At 41.1% G+C, this 22,164-nt stretch overlaps 1 protein-coding gene across 1 annotated transcript; it reads right to left on the bottom strand.

Moving 5' to 3' along the window:
* Window positions 1-131: 131 nt before the first annotated feature.
* On the bottom strand, window positions 132-21,981 carry pomp (proteasome maturation protein). Its single transcript, XM_060936397.1, has 6 exons — window positions 21,925-21,981; window positions 21,316-21,416; window positions 21,164-21,224; window positions 13,232-13,333; window positions 10,957-11,050; window positions 132-818 (listed from the first exon to the last, which is right to left on the bottom strand). The coding sequence occupies exons 1-6, from the start codon at window positions 21,925-21,927 to the stop codon at window positions 751-753; spliced, it is 429 nt and encodes a 142-aa protein (XP_060792380.1). The 5' UTR covers window positions 21,928-21,981; the 3' UTR covers window positions 132-750.
* Window positions 21,982-22,164: the final 183 nt, after the last annotated feature.

Genomic DNA, 22,164 nt, shown 5'->3' with positions numbered 1-22,164 from the left:
TTCGGAAATGTCTATGACCGAGACCAGACCAAATATTCACCTTTAGTCTGGCTTGCCAGGCTAGTATCCACTCGGCTTGAAGAATTTCAGACAAAGCTTCGTGATGAATGTTGTACAAACACGGAACGCTCTCAAATGTTACATTTTTATTATAAACAAACAAAAAAGTCAGGCAGAAAGTAAAATTTTCAGTGACATATTTTAGTGCAGTGTATTGCTGCCGTGCCGGAAAAAGAAATCAGATGAGCGAGCAACACGTTATAACATGAAGTTTGTGATAAAATGCTTTAAACATAAGATATCGTCGTGACATGAAGTTTCATATTATAAGAAGAAAAGGTGGAGTTGGACTCCATGTGATGTATAAAATCCTTCTTCGGATACATGATCATCTTCACACTCACTAACAACAGAGTCTCATCCCAAGCATGAAGTAGAACTTAATCGCTTTATGTAAAAGTGCCGTATTCCTCCGTTTTTGTTCTCCATACACTGTTTCCTCATACAAACATGAATTTAATATTATAGCCTAACGATACGAATAATCGCATAACATGAAAAAATTGAGCAATTTATCATGTTAAGCTTAGCATATAAAATTTATATATAGTATTATTGTACTATAAAATGTTATATAACTAGAAAAGAAATCTTGTTATAGCAAACTTTTCATGCTATAATGCGATATGGATCCGTTTTTCTTCTTCTGGTATGGCAGCATTACTCTTACATAGTATTAGGACACAGGATTCACAACAGGCCGAGTTTATACTCTGTCATAATATGAGGTTCGCCCATCAGCTCACACTGCGCAGGATCTGAAACACACAAAACAGATGAACATTAAAGGAGACCAGAAGGCAATTTTTATCATCAAAATTCTCTCATTTTATTAAATACCGGAATGCATTTTTGATCGCCATTTAGTCGCTGCTATAGAGATCTTGCAGTCACGTGACTGGAAAGTACACAACCGCCATCGTGTCGATAAAAAACACGGCTGAATACTGCTGCACTCGTGTACAGAATGGATCAATTTCAACCGACGGACTACACGGCTCATTTTTCTAATGAACAGATAACTAGATATATGTCTAAAATAAACGATCTACAGATTTGTGACCCTTATGGCTTACCGGACGGAGTTTTCACGACCGGATTTTGAACTGCCAGTGGAATACCCGGACGTGTATAATTACCTCATCAACTTTCCCTCGCTGTTCAGTGGTGAAGCACTGCGTGCCTATAAATCTCTGGACAGTTTTCTTTACAGAAATTCAGGATTTGTCAGCGACTCAGATGTGGCATCTTGTAAACAAGAATCCTCATTGGATGGGTAAGTCACTTAAGTATTGAGTATAGCACTGACCAGCCAATTATAGAATAGAATAAGGTAATTCCAGCTGTAATTCCAAATCGTCCGTCTTGTTTACATGGATCTGGCGTTGGAGAGGTAGAGGCTTAGCAGTGGAGGTTTGAGTGGCTGTTTTCTGAGCTTAGTCAACAGGCCGGCTCTGCCTGTAGCCTCGCTTTTGCTTCCGCTCCCGGCGCCGCCTCCTTCGCTTTGCTTCCGATAACAATCCACGGAGACCCCGCTGGTCTCGCTATCTCGTCCGGAATGGTTTTTTTTTTTCTCGTCCGGAATGTTGTGCATGCGATGGAAATCGCTACAAACCGTCATTTTCTGCTGGAAACCAATGTCCAGTAAGTCCATACGGTTGTAGTGGATATTGAAGTCCGGTATAGACGAACAACACGCAAAAATACACACAAAAAACATAAAAACCGTGCACAGGTAGGGAGAGCTTGTAGCCGCAGCCGTTGTAGTAGCATTGTATATAGTAGGTTTTTCCAGAAGAAAAGGTAGAAGTAAAAGCAGAAGTAGAACCAGAAGTAGAAGGCGGAATATGGCGTTTGACCGACAAGCTGGCGTCTGTCACAATCTGGATCGGCTGTGACGTCACATGCAAGTGCTCCATAGCAAATTATGGAGTGTTTGAAATACGCTATGTAATATACTCAACAAAAATAAAAAAACTTTACACTCGTTTCAAAGTCAATAATTTGAACATTTTGGAAAATAGGTTTGAAATAACGATTGTATTCAATTATCTTGTCATTAAAGATGCTATAGCATACAGATCATGTTTGTCATGGAATCGGTTCCACCGGAAATGCAACGACAATGTCCATGATCAAAAACTGTGAGTCACAACTTAATGAAATCATGTCGATATCGGGTGCGTCCTCCATGGGCGTTCACAACTGCGATACGACGTCTCCTCATGGATTGGATGATGCGTCTGAACACAGCTTGGGGAATGCGCCGCCATATTTGTACCAACATGGCACCAAGCTCCTGCAAGTTCTGTGGAGGGTTCCTTACGGTCGGCTGTGGTGTCAGTTTGATGGAGACGTGTCTGGAGATTATGGATGGTCTGTCGACTGCATCCCATAACCCTCGCAACGTCAGTGACGGATGTTCCCGTATTCAGCATGCCAATGGCACGTTCACGCTGAATGTTTGACAGTCGTGGCATTGCAAATTAACGAATAATTAACCATAAAACCTTGTTTTTCTGAGATGACACTCTACTCTGCTACCGTGAGATCAATTGCACGTGTATCAATAGGTCACGTCACTTGTGTCACGTGGAAACGTGATTTTAGCGTGCAGCGCTCTCGCACGTGCTACGTAGGCCCGACCAGTAGAATGAATGTGTGACGTAATGCCCTTGACAATGCATTTAACCATAATCACAACAAGAACTCTTTCAAGAAAAGTTTCTAAACACTATTTGAAAAATAATGAGTGTCAAGTTTTTATTTTTGCTGAGTATATATCAGTCCATATGTCAAAGCGATGGCCGTAAACGAGACTCGTTGAGACCTGTGCGAGACATCGTAGGACGGAAGTAAAACGTACAGCGGAAATCAAAGTGACCCTGTGTCCAAAGTCGCTCACTACTCCCTACATAGGGAATTACTATATAGTGAGCTCATTGGTGAAACGAAAAAACACTTTCGGACACTACTCCGTCGCGCTGGTATTTACGTCATTACTGTCGCACAATTAAAACGTGCCAGATCAGTTGGCTGTTGAGTTTTCAAAGTAATAAATACATCCATGTGTTTTTTTGTGATAAATCCATATTATACTGAGCGCATTTCCCACATTAATCAGTCCCTGCATCTTTCAGTTCTTTTAAATCAAGGCTGAATACTTTCTTCTTCGCCTTTTATTAAATCACATTTGAGACTTTTAATTTGATTCCTTTCAGCGCGACCGCAATGCACGATGGGATATATTGCTTTGGTTAGTGACCATCATTGTATGCTACTTTTCGTGACGCATTGTGGGATACTTCGAGTGCACTACGTAGGGAGCGATTTCAGACACCGAGAAAGTGACCAACAGCTGCCAACGTTGTCAAAAGACGCGCGCGCCCTCTTTCGAATGCTGACGTAATCAAGCTGGAAGTTTTGTTTGTTTTGATAGCAAATCAGGAAAGGTTGAAAAAAGTAGACAGTAATCGTCATTTAAACTCATTTTTGTGCCATATTTCATCTGGAAAACAGTTTTCAAAATGGCGTCACTGACACCTGGCTGACACTTCATGTTTCGAAGTCTCGCACAAGTCTCGTGAAGATCGCGCGGGTAAGCGACGCCTCCCGTGGACCAAACGAACTAAATTCAACATGGCTAAAAACCGAACGGGCCGATAAGTATAATATTTAATTGCAATTAGGTGCCAATACGAGTCACGATATAAGGTTACTAAAACCGAAAACGTAATTGAATAACACGCTAATTAAAAAATAAAGCAAGTTTAAAAATGACTTCAGTTCCCCTTTAAATCACTCAATCATACAATAAACGCAGTGCTTACAATAAGAAAAATTATCGCGGCCTAAAAAAAGGCCTCCAGTTTTGAAGGTCGAGGACTGCTCGTGGCTGATTAAAAGGCCCTGAGTTTTGAGGATCGTGGCCTGGCGAAATAGATGGCCATGCTAACATGCGATTCTTACAAATGCCATGCTTAGATTATATACAAGCATACTTTGGTCAACACAACATATTCTGCTGGATTTCTGGTCCCCCGAGAACATGCCAGCCAGAGTATGCTTGAAGTAATCTCTGCTCAATACAGAGATGAGAATTTTCCACGAATCTGCGGAATTCCGATTTTTTCCCGCTGAAAATGTCATTTTTGTGAAACGTGTAAAATCGTTGAGAAAATTTCGGGCGGGGGGGTAGGGGTCGGCGCGAGGCAAGGCTTGTGGTGGCACAAGCAGGCAGGACCAACCGCCCACCAGCATCTTTCAGCAACGCTCATCGCAAAATTAGTTGCAGCTGTGATAACGGAAATCGTCATTGCTTTCTTCAATATATATCCTAATGACGATTTCCGGCAACGTTTTGGCGCTAGTTTCATCTCACTTCTACAATTCACGGAGAAACAAGCTACACGTACACGGTTTTGATCACTTCTTAAGTTCTAGTTATTTTGGTTAGTTTTCAAAAGTTACTTCGCCAATATGGCAAAAGTTTTGGACCGCAAAAATGAGGATCGTGCCAGGGAAATCGATAAATCGAACGGGATAAAGAACTGTTTCCGATGGGCATGGCTCGATAGTAGCGTTACTGTGCAGACAGGGACACAAACTGTGACGACGTGCCTGACGGAACATATCCGAAAAGTGGACATGCCAGGAAAGGTTCTGTGTATTCTGTGCTCAGATATGATGAATTATGGAAACAGAGGAGCTAGAAACATCCAGGAGCACATCAAAACAAAAAAGCACAAAGGTACGTTTTACTTAAAACGTCAAAGATAGAGTCAGGAGGAATCTAATATATCGTTACGGTTACCTCCATTATCGCTCACGAGATATATATCTGTAGGGATTTGTTATCTTCAAGTTTATAAATGTTTTAAACCATCATTGAATTTGAAAACATTCATATATATATATTGAAACCCCCCCATGCACGCTTTGCGTGCATTATGTCTGCCCTTGGCAGACATTTCAGAGTTTTTTTTAAATGTCCCATTCTCATCCCTGTCAATATTCAGAAATTGAATTCTGCAGGGCTTTGAACCGGTTCAAGGAACGAAAACGAAAACCGGGAACTTTTTCTATTTCACATGGAACAGAAACGAAACCAGAAACTTTATTTTTTTATGTTCCGGAACAGAAACGCTTATTAAAAATAATGGTAACCGGTTAATACCGGTTTTTATTTCGTTCCTCAAAGTTTCCGTAGCCTACAAATAAAAAAGGCATTCTTCTCCTGCGCAAGTTTCTATGACCCGCTGGGGTTCACTTCCTGTGTGACGTTTGATGACTGAATGGAGAGAGCGGGAGGGTGGACTACTATCACGTCTCCACATCTTAAATAAGAGGTAAATATTGCAGTCTATCGTTATTCAAAAACGTCAATTTCAAACACGATATCAATATATTTGTCCACGTTAATGAGAGGCTCGCGAACATTAAATGACGTTAACCTCTGTTAGCCTATCAATGCATACAGGGCTTTCCACTAAGGCTCATACTAGCCAGCCATGACAAACAAGTAGCCAGCCGGGGGGGGGGGGGGGGGGGTGTTAAACACAAAATAAACTCCGCCGAGTGCACGCACGCTACTGCCTCCGCCGAGTGCGCGCACGCGCACACCGCATGTCGGGGCCGCGGATCAGCGAAGTCGGCGGGGAATTTGTGGTTATTATCGGTACAAACAGCACGAATCACAACTTTAATGAGTGCGGTTCAGTTTGACATTGTCAGTCCGTTAGATAAACATTTAATTTTATTACAACCCCGATTCCAAAAAAGTTGTGACAAAGTACAAATTGTAAATAAAAACGGAATGCAATAATTTACAAATCTCAAAAACTGATATTGTATTCACAATAGAACATAGACAACATATCAAATGTCGAAAGTGAGACATTTTGAAATTTCATGCCAAATTTTGGCTCATTTGAAATTTCATGACAGCAACACATCTCAAAAAAGTTGGGACAGGGGCAATAAGAGGCTGGAAAAGTTAAAGGTACAAAAAAGGAACAGCTGGAGGACCAAATTGCAACTCATTAGGTCAATTGGCAATAGGTCATTAACATGACTGGGTATAAAAAGTATGACTGGCTCTCAGAAGTAAAGATGGGAAGAGGATCACCAATCCCCCTAATTCTGTGCCGACAAATAGTGGAGCAATATCAGAAAGGAGTTCGACAGTGTAAAATTGCAAAGAGTTTGAACATATCATCATCTACAGTGCATAATATCATCAAAAGATTCAGAGAATCTGGAAGAATCTCTGTGCATAAGGGTCAAGGCCGGAAAACCATGCTGGGTGCCCGTGATCTTCGGGCCCTTAGACGGCACTGCATCACATACAGGCATGCTTCTGTATTGGAAATCACAAAATGGGCTCAGGAATATTGCCAGAGAACATTATCTGTGAACACAATTCACCGTACCATCCGCTGTTGCCAGCTAAAACTCTATAGTTCAAAGAAGAAGCCGTATCTAAACATGATCCAGAAGCACAAACGTCTTCTCTGGGCCAAGGCTCATTTAAAATGGACGGTGGCAAAATGGAAAACTGTTCTGTGGTCAGACGAATCAAAATGTGAAGTTCTTTATGGAAATCAGGGACGCCGTGTCATTCGGACTAAAGAGGAGAAGGACAACCCAAGTTGTTATCAGCGCTCAGTTCAGAAGCCTGCATCTCTGATGGTATGGGGTTGCATTAGTGCGTGTGGCATGGGCAGCTTACACATCTGGAAAGACACCATCAATGCTGAAAGGTATATCCAGGTTCTAGAGCAACATATGCTCCCATCCAGATGACGTCTCTTTCAGGGAAGACCTTGCATTTTCCAACATGACAATGCCAAACCACATACTGCATCAATTACAGCATCATGGCTGCGTAGAAGAAGGGTCCGGGTACTGAACTGGCCAGCCTGCAGTCCAGATCTTTCACCCATAGAAAACATTTGGCGCATCATAAAACAGAAGATACGACAAAAAAGACCTAAGACAGTTGAGCAACTAGAATCCTACATTAGACAAGAATGGGTTAACATTCCTATCCCTAAACTTGAGCAACTTGTCTCCTCAGTCCCCAGACGTTTACAGACTGTTGTAAAGAGAAAAGGGGATGTCTCACAGTGGTAAACATGGCCTTGTCCCAACTTTGAGATGTGTTGTTTTCATGAAATTTAAAATCACCTAATTTTTCTCTTTAAATGATACATTTTCTCAGTTTAAACATTTGATATGTCATCTATGTTCTATTCTGAATAAAATATGGAATTTTGAAACTTCCACATCATTGCATTCCGTTTTTATTTACAATTTGTACTTTGTCCCAACTTTTTTGGAATTGGGGTTGTAAAATCGAAAATTAATATTTAGAACCTGTGGGCTACAAAAATAATAGTCATTAAAGTAGCCGGCTGGACTTAATTGTGTGCCGGCTGTATGGCAGGTGTTCTGTAAAGTTATCCTACCTCTTGGATTTGTCCTACCAAGCCTACTGTGCATGCGCAGAACACATGACGTCATATCTTGGAATTTGGACCGAGTTTTGTCCTACCGATCAGCTGGGCTGACAGAAAATCGGTGAGTATTTCACGCATTTGTAATGCGTAATGTAGGCATATTTGCAATTCAGAAACGTATAAAATACAGTATTTATAAACAAACGAAACGATGCCCCGTCATAACTTTGACTGCACAGTGCCCACTGCGTGACAGAATTAGCAAGTTCTCATACAGACCGTTTTATTATTCAAAACAAGTCATTACAAATAATTTGACTCGGCCAAAGACTCGACCAATACGCACAAAACATAAAAATCAGCAAATGCGTGAAATACTCACCGATTTTCTGTCAGCCCAGCTGATTGGTAGGACAAAACTCAGTCCAAATTCCAAGATATGACGTCATGTGTTCTGCGCATGCGCAGTAGGCTTGGTCGGACAAATCCAAGAGGTAGGATAACTTTACAGAACACCGGCAGCCGGCGCTTGTGGAAAGCCCTGTATAGGGCCTGACTCGCCTTTGGTAACACACTAAACGAATTATCTTTCATTTTTGGCACTTTTTCTGTTTGTGTAGATGGGAAGACATACTGAGAATCCAAATCGCCAACATTTGAAATAATAATTGTTTTGAATTATTTCTTGTCTTATTTAATGAAGGTTGTAATAGAATTAGCCTACATTTGGCTTAAGCTGGATGAGACAGAGACATAATTTTATAGCCATTTGTTAAACAGCTGACAGGGAACGTAATTAACCATTCCGGGAACGAAATTTTTTTTGTTCTAACCGGTTCGGGAACGTCTATTTAATGGTGGAACCCAAAACCGGAAACGTTAAAGTTCCATTTCTGTTCGGAACGAACCAATAGGAAAAAAATTCTGGTTCAAAGCCCTGGAATTCTGTATTGTCTGTGATTTGGCTGAGACGGAGACCTTTGATGGTAGGTATACCTGACAATAATGACTATTTATAACGAATATTTATTGGAATGTCTCAACAATAAACAAACTAAAATATATAAAGACATGGTAAAAATAAACTTTTTTGAAAATAAAACTAGTTCTCATCCCTGAACCAAGTCAATGGCAGGATAGGATCAACATCAAGGCAAACTAAAAGACTGTATAAGAACTTTGTAAAAATAAACTTTTTCAGAAAAAAAAAAAAAAGACTAGTTCTCATCCCTGAACTAAGTCAATGGTAGGATAGAATCAACATCAAGGCAAATTTAAAATGTATAAAAATTTTGTAAAATAAACTTTTTTGAAAATGAAACTAGTTCTCGTCCCTGAACTAAAGTCAATGGCAGGACAGGATCAACATCAAGGTAGAGCATTACTGGTATTTAGTCAGAATCATCCGATAGACTAAAGTTCTGAGTGGCAGTCACTGTCAATGTCACCATCTTCATCAGAATCATCGGACCCTGAAACATAGCTGAAGTTCAATTCACTTTCGTCATCTTCAGATGGTCTTCCAGGTTTTTCAACTTGTAGTTCTTCGTCTAATATGAACAGTCTTCTGTTTCTCTTCTTTGTTCTTCTATCCCAGACGATTTTTCATCCGAGTCTTTTTCTGTCCCCTTGCGTTTTCGGCGTCTTGTCGACAAGTATTTATCAACTGCAGTATTCAAGATTTAAAAAAGTTCCTTTTGGCTCCACACACGATGGTTCACAGCAATAAGCATCTGATTTTGGAGCACTTTGTGTCCCATAGCAAGCCTTTTATCAGTTCAGTTGGTCAGGTTCAATGCCCGAACTGATGATCACATCATCAGTTTTTCTTTAGCTAATCAGACACAAGGTACACCACCACTCTTGCCGGAGTTAGGTGCCTTGCTCAAGGGCACTTAAGTCAATCCTGCTAGTCTGGGGAATCGAACCAGCAACCTTTTGGTCCCAAAGCTGTTTCTCTAACCATTAGGCCATGACTTCCCCATTCAGTTAGAATGTTCAGAAGGATTGAAAAACCTCTTTCTGTGGTGCTATTGGAGACTGGAATACTCAGGCAAATCTTGGCTAGCATACACAAATTACTAAACTCCTTCTTCCTGTCAGTGAAGATATTGCTCCAGAACTCAAGGGGTTCCACTCCGACATATTTGGATTTTTTAAGTCTCTTCAACTCTGTCCACTCTCTATGAAAACTCTTTTTGCATCGAAGTTCTGGTGTTCCAACGTCTCCTTGAAATGTTCTGACAACCACATGATTGCATCGGTGCCAAATCTTTTATCTGATGAAATCCAGTCCCGGCTGTCCATGAACGTCTGCATGTGGGAGAAGATATCTTCACTGAATGAGCTAAATCGTTCAGTCATTTTGGACACCAATGAAGGGATGATTTGAGAAAATTTATAGCCTCTGCAGGGTTTTTCTCAGCCCGTAATGTGATCCAGACTGTGTTACATACTCTCTGTTGTGTGCTTTTCGAAGTCGATGACCTCTTCTGTGTAGATCACCTTTTACAGAAAATCCAGTGGCAGATTCATCATTATCTTTCTCCAGTTTATAACAGTCAGCAGAAGAATGTATATCCGGTGTATTGCCAAACTCAGACAACTTATTGATAGCAGTATTCAATAGGGGTGGGTATTGCCAACAACCTCGCGATACAATACACGTCGCGTATCACGTCGTGGCTCAGCTGGATAAGGCGCCATACCATAAATCCGGGGACCTGGGTTCGATTCCGGCCCGAGGTCATTTCTCGATCCCTCCCCGTCTCTCCCTCCCGCTCATTTCCTGTCTCTACACTGTCCTATCCAATAAAGGTGCAAAAAGCCCAAAAAAATATTTAAAAAAAAAAAAATTCTTGCCGATTTTCTGAAAATTGGACATTGAAATCGTCACGGCCGATTATAAGGCCCCGACAATATGGTGTCGCGGCCGATATGGCGGCAACTTATTGTAAGCACTGAAACGTATATTAGTAAATTCACTAGTAGGTCTGTAACGATCAGACAGCTGCACAAAGACAAATTAATAACGAATCGAGGCAACAAGAAGCAAAAATCAATTATTTACACTAAGTGATTAGAAATTTATTAGAATTGAAAAAGGAACTGTTTTCACACACCTGTGTGATTGACCTGAGATTCTGAAATGGTTGCCTTGTTTGTTGAACGCTAATTAATACACCTACTAAAAGCATTCTCCTAGGAACCGGTGTTCTCCTTAGCAGGAGTGTATGTTCACGCTGAAGTGAATTACACTATGTTTGTAATTTACAGAAATCAATAAGGAGCACGTTTTGGGTTCCCTTCCCCCCTTTTCTGGTTATTGAACCTACATGTCTAACAGACACGCACAACCCCCCCCCAAAAAAAACATATACACAGAGCCTGGACATGAAATCGACTAACGCTACTGATTCGTTAACATGCACTTTACCATTAAGGATGTCCTCGAATCCGACGGACTCATCAGCTCCCTTGAGTGTATCCAGGGCCAGATTGGAGCTCAGCAGAAAAGGCAAACGTTGAATCTGCGAGAAACCAGAGCCTGAGAACTGGGCTGTGCTATACAAAGTGATAATTGTCTAATATTTTACATAATACGTTGCATTTTAACATGTTTACTACAGCAGATTTGTCATTTTGTGTAACTGTAATTCTTGGGTTTCAGTCACGTGACTTTTCTTAACGATTTCACTTCCGGTAAAACAGCTGGTGGTCGAGCAAACCAAAACAGCTGCTGTAGTGCAAACAACTAGCGATAACTTAGAGGACGCTCGTAATCCAGAAGCCCCTGCTGGCTTTAGATATATCCAGAAGATCGCTATGTGCAATGGAATCGACCCTTACAGTCTGGAAAAGAAGGATTTGTCATACGATCTGGAAAACTACCCTTCAGTCGAGTTCCCCGACATCTCGAACTATCTGGCGTTGCAGACGTCCTTCTACACCGCAAAACAGATGAAAGCGTGGAAGAGTACGGAGGCTTACAACTGTTTTGTACGTGGCTGGGTAAAGGACCTCGCTATCAAGTCGCTCCTGAACGAATCCTGTATTGTTTTAGCCCGTCTAAGTATGTTGAAGCTTTTTGTTTGCGTCTTTACAACGAAGCGCTGCAAGTTGAAGTGTAAACAAACAACAAACCGTTCGCTCGATTCTCACTTGTGTTGGCTCTTATCGCTCAGATAAATCATTCACAAAGATCATCAGAAACCCCTTGAAAGACCTGGATCTTAGTTAAACAAGACGGAGAAGTGATCACGGCGCGTTGTAACTGTACGGCTGGGGAAGAATTTTGTCGGGACCTTCATGTGTACGGACTTTGTAAGGAGTGAGGAGTAAACAAAGAAACAGCTGGGGACTTTAGCGCTTCGTGACTTTAAAAAAAAAAAAAGTACCGTAAAATAACACACAGCAAGAAAAGTACTTGGAAAACACTAAGGACGTAGCTGAGAGGGAAATACAAACCTTTCACCGAGTGATCACTGCAAACTCGAGCGTGCTTCGACTCGGCTCCCTTCGATTTCACTGAGGTTCAAATAGGGCTGGGCGATTTTACGATCACGATGTTATTCACGATATAAAATCTCTACGATTAGAAATTAGACACGTACGATATGCCTACGATAAGCCTACACCTTCAATAAAATTACTTCATCCGAAGTTTTGACAGACACGCGAATAGCCAATCATAACTAAACAGTACCGCACGTAACCAATCAGTTGGAAGAGAGCCACGTCAAGTTAGGTTGCGTGCACACACAAACACACACACGTGTAGCAGCAACGCACAGCATGGCTGTGGTGAAGTCTGCAGGAGCGCGTGAAACAAAGTGATTATAAAAATGAGCGAGAAGCCGACTGACCGGAGTTCTGAACAGGAAAGTCAGAGCACTGCCCTGGAGGACATCGTTGAAAAGAAGGGCCAGAGATCTTCGGTTGTGTGGAGGTATTTTGGATATTTAAAATCGGACATACAACAAAGTGTTACACAAAACCTTAAAACACACTGACGTACAGGATTGCACTTTTTTTCTCCTTGCAGCATAAGGTTTACACGTCAATATGTCTTTTATGTTTATTTGAAAGCTGCTAGAATTTGCACAAATGATTAACAATGGTATATAGTTTTTATTTTTCAGTTTCAGTTTATTCATTTGAACAAAAAGAACAAAAGAATGTGCATCCAGTTTGTTTTGGTTCTGTGAAACTTGAAGGCTTGTTAAGCTATTTTTGTTAATTAGGAAGGAACTACTAATTTGTAATGTACATATTTTGAGCAGAAAATTAAAGAAAATACAAAAATGGTGATTTGATTTATATCGTGATATATATCGTTATCGAAAATTTTGAAAAAATATATCGTGATATAATTTTTTCTCATATCGCCCAGCCCTAGGTTCAAAAGCCACCTTTCTCAACGTCTTTTTGTGAAATCTTGTGTTCGTTCACCCTTTTTTTTATTAATTCACGAGGAACCCTGAAGAAACTTATCAGTTTCATGGTTTGATCGATTCGAACGACCTAAAACAATGCAAACGTAAGGCGTTTTTCATGTGAGCAATGCAGGTTCTTCATACAAACGCTTTATCAACTGAGCTTTGGTAGACCACCGGCTAAAGTTCTGAATAACTAATGAGGTGGACGTGAAACCCAAGAATACCACCTCTCTAATGTACTGTAGAATGAGGACAGCGTTAACTGGTTCCCACCTGTCTGGCTGCTCTGTATTCCATCTGGAGTTTCAGAGGTGCATGAAGTCCTTGGATGTTCCTTAATGTGGAGAAGTTCATTTTGTCCTGGTTAAGCTGGAACTATAGGTACAAAGCAAGCAGTAAGTCACAGGGAAAACTAAAGATGAAATTATTCACAAATCGTCCCCCGTATCAGAATTAGCTCCGATCCAGGGAGAAAACACCAGCTGAATGTAATCAGTTGGTAAATTCATCAAATATTTTCTGACTGCTTGTTTAAGGTCCAAGGACACAATATTTGTAGAAGTGTGGTGTCAAACAATGAACTGACAGCGAAACTATAAGAGCTGAACAACGCATTTCAGCTAAAGATCTCAAAATGTTCATCATGAGCCATCGATATTTAAACAAAACACTAAATTGATGCCGCAGTCATCTGTCCTTTTATTCTGTCCAATTTCAGTTTCTCCTCCAAATGCCTTCTTTTGAAGAAAAAAAAAAAAAGCATGATGGCATAAATTATCCACCTTATATGAACTAAAAGTATGTGAACACCTGATCGACCACACCCATATGTTCTTTTTGAGCATCCCATGTCAGATTTAGTCCCCGCTTTGCTGTTATAACAACATCCAGTCTTCTGGGTGGATTTTTGTCGCTCTACTCGATTTGGGTGTGGCTGTGGGGATTTTCCCGTTCAGCCGCAAGAGCGTTGGCCTCGTTCACACCTGGCGGTAACGTCGGACGATCGGCTCACAAGTGGACAGCAGCTGGAGAAATGTATTACATCAGTCTTCCTCTGTGTCGATTCCCAGCTAGAAATATCCCGTGAATCAGAGCTCATGTAATTGTATGGGCAGTTTCAAAAGTTTTAACTGCGTAATCTGTGAAGGAAACTTATAAATGGAAGCGAGAGAGGAGATGAAAATATGCTGTAAAAAGCAGCTGCTTTCATCTCTGCTGCTACAGCATCGTCTTTACCCATTAGCCTAGCGGTGGAGAGCTCAAACATCGTGAAATTATTACATATTTTCCAACTAGGGCAATGACGCAGTAGATTATTTGGTCCTTTGTTGCTGTTCAGGACGCATCAAGATGCATTCGTGTTCACAGCACAAATGCTACGTGGCTGTATACGTCCCACACCTACAGCGGCCAACAGAACCTGACATGCTGCAAATATACAAAACGCATATAAATACATACAAAGAAGCAGGACTGGTCATTTTAACACTGCGTTTAAGCCGACTGTTCTTCTTGAAGCCATGGTTAATCTAGCCCCACGTAAAATTTAAGGGAGTGAATTTTAGACACAGTGCTTTAAAGCGAGCACTCATACCATCAGTGCAACTTAAATTTACAAAAATGGTATATTTAGCAAATCTAACCCACAATTCCGAGTATTTATTTGTATACAGGCTAAAACCAGGGGTTCTCAACTTTTTCTGCTTTGAGTCCCACCTATTCATACATGTAATGGAGCCGGGGCCCATTAAAAACGATCCCCAATTATTTTGGCTCATCTATTCTATTAGAATCTAATAACCTATTGTAACATGTATTAATGGGATGCGACATCACTCCCTGTTACAGATGAGAGCCCAGGAATTAAATAAATGCAATAAAAAAAGCTATTTAATTGTACGTATTGTATTGAAAACTGTATGAATGTGCCAGAAGCGAACATAAAACCATGCATGCAGGTCATTCTCAGTCCAAAGGGATTAATGATCCAAAAGTGGAGTCTGGTCCATTAACACAAGAACTTATTGCCAACTTATTGAAGAACCTGGGGAGCAGTTGGGTGTTAGGTGCCTAGGGCACTTCAGCTGGTCGAGGGAATCAAACCAGTGACCTTTTAGTCCCAAAGCTGCTTCTCTAACCATTAGGCCATGGCTTTACACCAAGAACAGACGTTAACACCAAGTTAGGCCTTAAAGGAACAGTCCACCGTATGTCCATAATAAAATATGCTCTTACCTGAATTGAGACGAGCTGATCCGTACCTATCTGAGCTTTGCGCGACCTCCCAGTTAGTCAGACGCAGTCCGACGCGCTGTCACTCCTGTTAGCAATGTAGCTAGGCTCAGCATGGCCAACGGTATTTTTTGGGGCTGTAGTTAGATGCGACCAAACTCTTCCGTGTTTTTCCTGTTTACATAGGTTTATATGACCAGTGATATGAAACAAGTTCAGTTCAGGGCTTTGAACCGGAATTTTTTTCCTATTGGTTCGTTCCGAACAGAAACGGAATTTTAACGTTTCCGGTTTTGGGTTCCACCATTAAATAGACGTTCCCGAACCGGTTAGAACAAAAAAATTTCATTCCCGGAACGGTTAATTACGTTCCCTGTCAGCTGTTTAACAAATGGCTATAAAATTATGTCTCTGTCTCATCCAGCTTAAGCCAAATGTAGGCTAATTCTGTTACAACCTTCATTAAATAAGACAAGAAATAATTCAAAACAATTATTATTTCAAATGTTGGCGATTTGGATTCTCAGTATGTCTTCCCATCTACACAAACAGAAAAAGTGCCAAAAATGAAAGAGAATTCGTTTAGTGTGTTACCAAAGGCTAGTCAGGCCCTATAGAGGGCTACCGCATGACGTCACCGCGCCGCGAGATTTTGTTAGGCGCCATATTGGAAGACCAAGTACACATCTATGCAAGTACATACATTCATAAAACAAACTACACCTGAAATGTAGCCAGGGCCGGTTCTGCCCTAATCTGGACCCGGGTGCAACAACTGGAACGAAATAAAAACCGGTATTAACCGGTTACCATTATTTTTAATAAGCGTTTCTGTTCCGGAACATAAAAAATAATAAAGTTTCTGGTTTCGTTTCTGTTCCATGTGAAATAGAAAAAGTTCCCGGTTTTCGTTTTCGTTCCTTGAACCGGTTCAAAGCCCTGGTTCAGTTACACAAATTGAAACGTAGCGATTTTCTATGCTATGGAAAGTCCGCACTATAATGACAGGCGTACTAACACCTTCTGCGCGCTTCGGCAGCGCATTGATATCTGAACTCCGTATCAATGCGCTGCCGAAGCGCGCAGAGTACGCCTCGCGGAAGAGTTTGGTCGCATCTAACTACAGCCCCAAAAAATACTGTTGGCCATGCTGAGCCTAGCTACATTGCTAACAGGAGTGACAGCGTGTCGGACTGCGTCTGACTAACTGGGAGGTCGCGCAAAGCTCGGATAGGTACGGAGCAGCTCGTCTCAATTCAGGTAAGAGCATATTTCATTATGGAAATACGGTGGACTGTTTCTTTAAAGTGCATATCATGGGTAAATTCAGGAGCAAGATCGATGTAATTCTCCTATTTTATATTAAACTTTGGTCAAATATCTGTCACATTTTACATTTTGAGCAATTTTTTTTTACCTTGCGCAATACCAGGAAAATTCAGTTGAAATCAAGCCATTTGAGGCGAATTGGTCCGCCTCTGAAAAAACTTGGCATTTGGATTTCCCGGGAAACATTGATTTTCGTGACGTCGCATGCGGGACGCCTCCTTCTGAATCCTACGTCGGCGCTGGTTTGTTTATGAGAAAACGACCTGGTAGTTTTCTGCAAATTTCTTCAACGTTATCGCGTAATTATTAAAATGGTTAACAGATGTATCGTAGGAGGGTGTAGCAACACCAATCTTGATGGGATTAGTACTCATCGTTTCCCAAAAGACCGGACAACGAGAGAGAAATGGGAGCGCTTGGTCTACACAGGCTGTGCACTGAAACCGTGCAAAGCTCGCACAGCCTGCTGGCGCTTCCGCAGGTAACGTCACGAATCTGGCTCCAGACTCACTTGGGATTTTTCCAGACGCGTTTTGTTATTTTTTTCTGCTGTAGACAGACGGCCTTGTGCAAAATTACCCTTCTGGATGAGTGTGTAAAGGGACATACTTTCATATTTAAAAAAAAAACTAAATTGGTCCAGAATATGCCCTTTAATGAGGTCAGGCAAGGAAGGCTTAGGTCAAGTCTGTGTTTTAATTCAACACGAAAGTAATTGTGCCTGTTCATTTCAAAGAAGGGAAACTGTAACGCTTCAGCTTACAAAGACATTCTAGACAATCGTGCGCTTCAAACTTTGTGGGAAGAGTTTAGGGAAGGTCCACACATGGTGTGATGCTCAAGTGTCCACTTACTTTTGTCCATCATAGATCGCATGCACAGACAGGTTACAGAGGTGTCAGTGACATGGGCTGAAAAATATCAGCTAACAGTCTGGGCTATAGACCCCTTCGCAGTAAACGTCATTTATACGTAAGCGGAAATTGCGCGCGCAGCCTGGACCCAAAAAAGACTCAGCGATGCCTAGTTGTTGTGTTGTCGGGTGTCAGAATCGTAGCAGTGATGGGGTTAAAATGTTCAGAATTCCAGCAGGATCTCACCCATTCCAAAAAAATCGCCGCCGTCTATGGCTACAAGCCATCAAACGTGTAGACTGGGATGAAAGCACCATCAAAAATGAGCGGGTTTGCAGCGCCCACTTCATCACAGGTAAGATCAGGCTATTTATTAAATCTTTCTTTTTTATTCTTTCTAGTCTTCGTTTATTGATGTAGCAAAATACTTTGGTAACGTTTGTCTGATTAGCTGGGTCATAGTTACGCAATGTAATGAATATTGTTAGCATGTTAACTTAGCTTTGCATGCAATTTTGTTTGTAGGAGAGGTCTCGCTTGACTCAAGCAGTCCAGATTTTGTGCCATCATTATTTGTGTATGCCGAAAATCACAATTTTAAAGCAAGGATGGAAAGGTAAAATTGTGTGCCCTCACTCTAAATGCCAACTTACGTTGACTGCTCTAACCTAGCTCCCGCCCCGTTCAGTTTCATTTCTGCTCTCTGCCTCTCGCTTTTTACGCAGCTCTGATTTCTCTTAGCTGCACTCTTTACACTATCATTCCTTTCATGCCATTACCTCCTGCAAATTGCTGTTTAGTGTTGGTATTTGCTGTTGTAGCTAAAGCCACATTGCCATCACATCACTGCCATAATTTGATTAAAACAAAATGAATATGAATGTCCCATTGTTAATCAAGTTGTACATGCCCGCACATAACAATCATATGCGTCTAAAGACTTGTAGGCACGAAGTTTTTCGTGGGTGTACACCGAAGTCTTGTCAATAAGGTACAAGTATATATCTGGTAGGGCTGTAACGATACACCCAACTCACGATTCGATTCGTATCGCGATTTTTGACCCACGATTCGATACACCCACGATTTTTTTAAAAATGTATTTTTAAAGTAGTAAATTTGACTTATTAACATTTACTTACTTACATTAACTATTTAATAACAAATAATTCAGACCACTGCAGAGAATGAGTAATATGTATGCAAAAATGAACAAATGTATATCCAAAGATTGTTTTATTTCTCAAAATAATACTGTTGAGCCAGAAGCTCTGTTTTTTTCGGTTCTGAAAGAGTCATTTTTCCAAATCGTGTAAATCCGTTAAGATTTTTTTGGGGGGGGTGGCTCTCTCACTGTCTCACTCTCATAGGGCCAATGATTTTCTGTGATCGCAGATGGAAATTACGGAATTTTTATGGTGAAACATTGCTCGCGTGTCAAAATGTAACTGCCGCAGAAGGCTTCCGCCCAAGCAGACATGCCTTCAGTGTTGCCAGATATTGCTAACGTTTTCCACCCCAAAATATGTTCAAAACCAGCCAAAAAGCACCTAAACCCACCCAATCTGGCAACACTGCATGCCTTTCCGGTCAAGTGATTGTGATTGGCTTGTGGCACACCTAGCCAGCCAATGAGCTGCTTGTTTACAGATTCGCTCCCCGCGTCGCAACCAGAATGGCGACCGCTTAAAAGAAATGAATGCTCTGCCAGTGGCGAGTGTGGACGTTGCGTGACTCGCAGAAGATTGTCGCAGGTCGGCGAAAAAACGACTTACTAATAGATATAAAAAAATAAAAGTAATTTAAGTAAGTTTAAAATGTAATTTAAATAAAAAGTAAGGTATTCATAAATTGAAGTTTGGAGGCACCTCTGTTTTTGGGCTGAGGAGAAGTTTGAAAGGGTGTACCGCGATTCTGCCTTCTTGTATCGCGATACGGATCGTGGCTCTGCGTATCGCGATTTCGATACGCGTATTGTTACAGCCCTAATATCTGGCCATTGTATTAGGCCTGGGCAAAAAATCGATGCGGTTTTAAAATCGAGTGGGCACGTGAAATCGATTCATTTTTTAAGAAACTCGAGTTTTACGGTTTATTTATTTATCCACTGTCTATGTGTCGCTCATGTTTTATAGCCCACGGCGCAGGCATATCATTTTTTACATTCACCAATGCACTATCCTTTGTCGTTCATGTTTCCAAGACCATGGTGCACGCATGTCATTTTTATATTCACCAATCCACTGTCCCGACATCAATTTCCAGGCCGCAAGCCCGCAGCGCACGCATTTTTACATTCGCCAAAGAACCCTCGAGGCTTTCCGTACACGTCCTGCAGTTTCTCTAGTTCAAACAAACATGGCGAGTGAAGACGATGAGAAAGAGAGGCTCCTGCCCAAAATAGGCACAACTACATCAGTAATCTGGAACTGGTACCGCTTTGCTGAAACAGATGAAAAGCAAACAACACCGCTTTGCAAAGTGTGTCTGAAACCAGTTGTCGTTACCTGCAGCAGCACGACAAATCTGTTTCAACACTTGAAACGAAAACATCCCGCCGAATGGGAGAAATGCTGCGTTCTACGGAAAGAAAGCATTCCTAGCCGTACTTCCACTGCTAAGTCAACATCTGCCAAACAATCCACTCTACCGCAAAGCTTTTCAAGCTGTGTCCCGTACGAGAAGAGTGGGGCAAGATGGAAAGCTATTACGGATGCAATTACATACTTCATAGCCACCGACATGCTTCCGATTTATTCAGTAGAGAAGAGGGGGTTTCAGCATATGCTAAAGGTTCTGGATGCTCGGTACAACGTTCCTAGCCGCAAGTACTTTTCGGGTGTTGCGCTTCCTCAACTGTACAATCTTACTCGACAGAAGGTGTTAAGCGAGTTGCAAGGAATTGATTTTTATGCTGCCACTACGGACTTGTGGTCTAGTCGAACCATGAGCCTTACGGTTCACTACGTCAACGAAAGTTGGAAAATTCGAAGTGTGTGTCTACAAACCTCATACTTCCCGCAGGATCATACAGGCGAAAGCATAGCTCTCGAGTTAAAAGACGCACTCAGCAGCTGGAGCCTTCCCGAGGAGCGACTGACCTGCATCACAACCGACAGCGGCTCCAACGTAATTAAAGCCATGAAAGACAACAACTGGCCTTATGAAGAATGTTTGCACTTCTTTAAAATTAACAGTTGAGTTTTTTTATTGGATGTGTTACCTCAGGCTTTGGGCTCTTTAATAGCTCATTGGAGTGCGGGTCCATAAAACTACAGTGCACAAGCACTTTTTTTTGCTGAATACAGTTATTGAAGCCTCTTATGAAAATAAATGTGTTTTGGAAATACATTTACCGTGAGCAGTCATTTTATTTTGAAGGTGGTCATTGAATCGAATCGTGAATCGAGTTTTTTATTAAAAAATCGAAGGGTTTTTTTTGGGGTGAATCGCCCAGCCCTACATTGTATACCAGGGAACTTACTAACATCGTCCGTCCACTCTTTAATTAAATACGGGTCCAGTAGGCGATGTCCACTTGTTAGAGTTAACTTATTTATGTAGCATTCTCGATCTTGTAACGACAATTGTTTGGCATAATCTGACAGCTCATAATGCCGGTCTACGGGCAGCGCCATTGTTTCTGAGTCCAGGCTGCGCGCGCATCCTGGCAACGGTCGGTTTGTTTACAAGCATGCGAAGGGGTCTATAAGGAAATCAGCTGTAATTTTTTTTTCTTTTTTGTTCAAAAAGACTGAACCGAACAGTTAGACCATTTATATAAACTTACATTTTTCTCAGAGAGTTCTAAAGGATGAGATGGGAGAAGCTCGTTTTTGACACTAGAAAACCTGAAATCACAATAATGCATTAATACAGGTTTAAAAGAAACTAACAGGTAAAGTCTATTAAATATTAAAAAGCAATTTAAGGAGTGCTCACCCCCTCCGGAGGGTATCAGGTACACCATAAGATCCTGCCTGTGGACAGAGCCCCGCCACCGGGACACTGTCTTTCAGCTGAGAACGCAAACCACGAGTGTTCTGGGAAGCGAAAGAGCATGCAAGAGTTTTGTTGAGTTCCTTAAGTTTAAGAATATTCTCGTATTGGTTTTAATTCATGTAAATCTAGCATGACTTGTAACTCAATAAGTCTCCTGAAACAGAAAGTAAACGCAGCTAGCAAGGCAATGACACATCACAAACGGCTAAAGCTAGCCTAGCACATCACAGCTGCTAACAGATTAATAACGGAACACAGTTTTATTTTTAAAAATGCCTAATTTTATAAGATATATTGAGCAATAAAGCAAAATTTCATAAATATTTCAATTTGCTGGTTCGTTTCGTCTTCCAGTGATGCCTGCTAAAACCGTTAGCTCCACCAACCACTAGCTCTTTTACTAAATAACTTCACTAACGACTCAAAACAAAGCTAATATATCTGAGAAATTGGAAAAACAGAAGAATAATATATCCATTTAAATGAAGAAAGTCAAAGCTGTATAACAAAACCAGTCGAATAAAAAATTAGCATAAAGACAGAAGCTACCATTTTCTTCCGAGCTCCTCGAAAACACTTCAATGTTCAACTACTTCCGGTTCAACTCCGGAAATGACGTATTTCGCTAAAATGGCGTCTCTTCTGGCTGGTTAAAAATCAGACGCCGTCTGGTGTTTAACTGATAGTTTTAATTTTATCATTCTCAAGTTAATGAGTTTTAAAAAGGGATTCATTCATATGTTGAAACAAGAACGGATAAATATAACTAAATAAAATATGACAGAAAGA

Source organism: Neoarius graeffei, chromosome 12 (genome assembly GCF_027579695.1).
Source record: "Neoarius graeffei isolate fNeoGra1 chromosome 12, fNeoGra1.pri, whole genome shotgun sequence".
Lineage (NCBI taxonomy): Eukaryota > Metazoa > Chordata > Actinopteri > Siluriformes > Ariidae > Neoarius > Neoarius graeffei.
The sequence above is the reverse complement of the archived record's forward strand: the minus strand, read 5'-3'. Positions and strand labels throughout refer to the sequence as shown.

Bases quoted from the DNA above. Each gene is read 5' to 3' on its own strand.
- pomp (XM_060936397.1), bottom strand. The intron at 21,225-21,315 runs GTGAGCACTCCT...TTGTGATTTCAG, and splicing joins CCTGATACCCTCCGGAGGGG to GTTTTCTAGTGTCAAAAACG. The intron at 11,051-13,231 runs GTGGGAACCAGT...GGTTTCTCGCAG, and splicing joins AATACAGAGCAGCCAGACAG to ATTCAACGTTTGCCTTTTCT.